This window comes from Echinococcus granulosus, assembly GCF_000524195.1.
Source record: "Echinococcus granulosus chromosome Unknown EG_S00213, whole genome shotgun sequence".
In the NCBI taxonomy this organism is placed as follows: Eukaryota; Metazoa; Platyhelminthes; class Cestoda; order Cyclophyllidea; family Taeniidae; genus Echinococcus; species Echinococcus granulosus.
The window spans coordinates 57,950-59,679 of NW_020170593.1; the positions used below are offsets into that span (position 1 = coordinate 57,950).

The 1,730-nt window shown below is 47.1% G+C and overlaps 1 protein-coding gene across 1 annotated transcript in view; it reads right to left on the reverse strand. All coding sequences in view use genetic code 11, as the record gives it.

The window, feature by feature from the left end:
- EGR_10372 (hypothetical protein) overlaps nt 1-1,516 on the reverse strand; it is a gene marked incomplete at both ends in the record, with an annotated part of 3,191 nt that extends 1,675 nt beyond the window's left edge. Inside the window, 3 exons of the mRNA XM_024499621.1 lie at nt 845-962; nt 1,078-1,327; nt 1,405-1,516. Of these exons, the coding sequence (XP_024345969.1) occupies nt 845-962; nt 1,078-1,327; nt 1,405-1,516 (480 nt within the window). The remainder of the gene's footprint in view (nt 1-844; nt 963-1,077; nt 1,328-1,404) is intronic.
- Nucleotides 1,517-1,730: the final 214 nt, after the last annotated feature.

Here is a 1,730-nt window from a genome sequence, read left to right on the forward strand (position 1 = left end):
CATATCAATCTCCGCTACAAGCTTCCATTCATTCCTAGTGGGAGATATCGTGTCATGCAGGGCGAAAATGCCAGTGCTACTAGACCACTTTCCAAGCACATCTTACATGTGATTGTGTTCACTGATATCAGGCGGAGGTGAAATGTTACCTCATCAATCAGGATTAGCGGAATGAGTTGGAGGAGACAGTGCAATGTTTCGCTTTTCGCACTAAAGTTCGGTAACGTAAGAGGTGTGGGGTTTTCCATTGACTGTTTACTTGCTTGATTGATTGACTGATGAATGACAACTGCTAAAGGTTCCACGAAACGTTCTAGCCTCACACTTACACAGAAACAAGCAAATGATAGAGATGTGTGGTAAATACAGACATGAATGCTTCGCTACACTAGAATAAGCAATTGCATTTGCAGTCCATGAGGTGTACACATAGCACGGTCTGTCTTCCCTGATATGAATTGGTGAGCTATTCAGCAGTGGAGGAATAGAGGCCGCCACTGACCTTAGCAAGTAACTGCAGAGCGCGAACGAAACACCTTTGTTCTCTATGCATTGCAAAGGATGCTGCTCTACTGCCCATCATAAGAAAGTGTTGAATGGTGACTCAGTGACTCACTAAAGCATGTTACCCTCACTCCCATTCCACTTCCACCAAACGATGCGGAAGAAGGGGAAAGCGGATACCATGTGTATCCTCCAACCTTTATTGCCTTGTACTAAGCAACAGTCCCAAGCATCATGTCAGACTGCACGATAATCTCCCAGCAGCCGCCTTCAGACCAGCGAATATGGCTTTCTGAAGAGCGGTTTCACTGAGTCCAGGGATGCCCCTCATCCCACTCACATCCGCCTCGAATGCCGTCACATCGGCAACACGAATCATTCCCTCCTCCTGCTGCTCCACTACAATGTCCACCACCACTTTGTCTACATAGTGATCGTTGATCAGCTTTGCAGCCTCACTACAACAGAAGAAATGGACAAAGCTAGGAATAGCCATCTGAAATAAATGCTTGTCCTCCACATGGCAATTAGGGAAAGAAGGTTGGGGAGGAAGAGTAGAGAAGAGAACCTTACGCGGACAGTGGACCTGTGTGACTTGCACAGTCAAAGCGCAAGTGATGCGCTACGACAGAGCATTCAAATTGAGTGGAGGAGTTCTTTGATGGGCTGCACTGCGATTGCAAGAATGCCTTGCCACACTCGCCACGCGCTTTCTGTCCCATACCACGCAGTGTAAAGATCATGCCATTGCAAACCTTCCTCACCAAGTGATTGACGATTGTCGGCATCTCCTTGGTTGCATCAACCACCTCTGGACACTTGTCTTCAAAGGAGGAGGAAAGACGACTTGTCATGATGCATTAATACGAGGATGGAAGCAAGCATGCAGTATGGTGTTACCTGCTGTGCTGCCAAATGCAGACAACTCTACGTCAACTTCCTCTTCCTTCGACATGCACGCAATAGTCACACTGAAGAAGAAACAGAGCAGGCTAATCTGTTTGTAGTCCATGTGAGCAAGTGGAATGCGGCAGCTCGAATGCAGCCCTATTTAAGTTGGCGGGTGCACTGCATTGACCCACTTGCCTACCCACGCCACCTGATATGTAACAGTGTTTTGTTGAAAAGGGAAGCAGTCACAATTCTTCACTTTTCCCGAGTTCTATGTACAATGTAACCCCACGAGTGAAAGCATATGGATACTTTCTTCTCAACGGTACATGGTT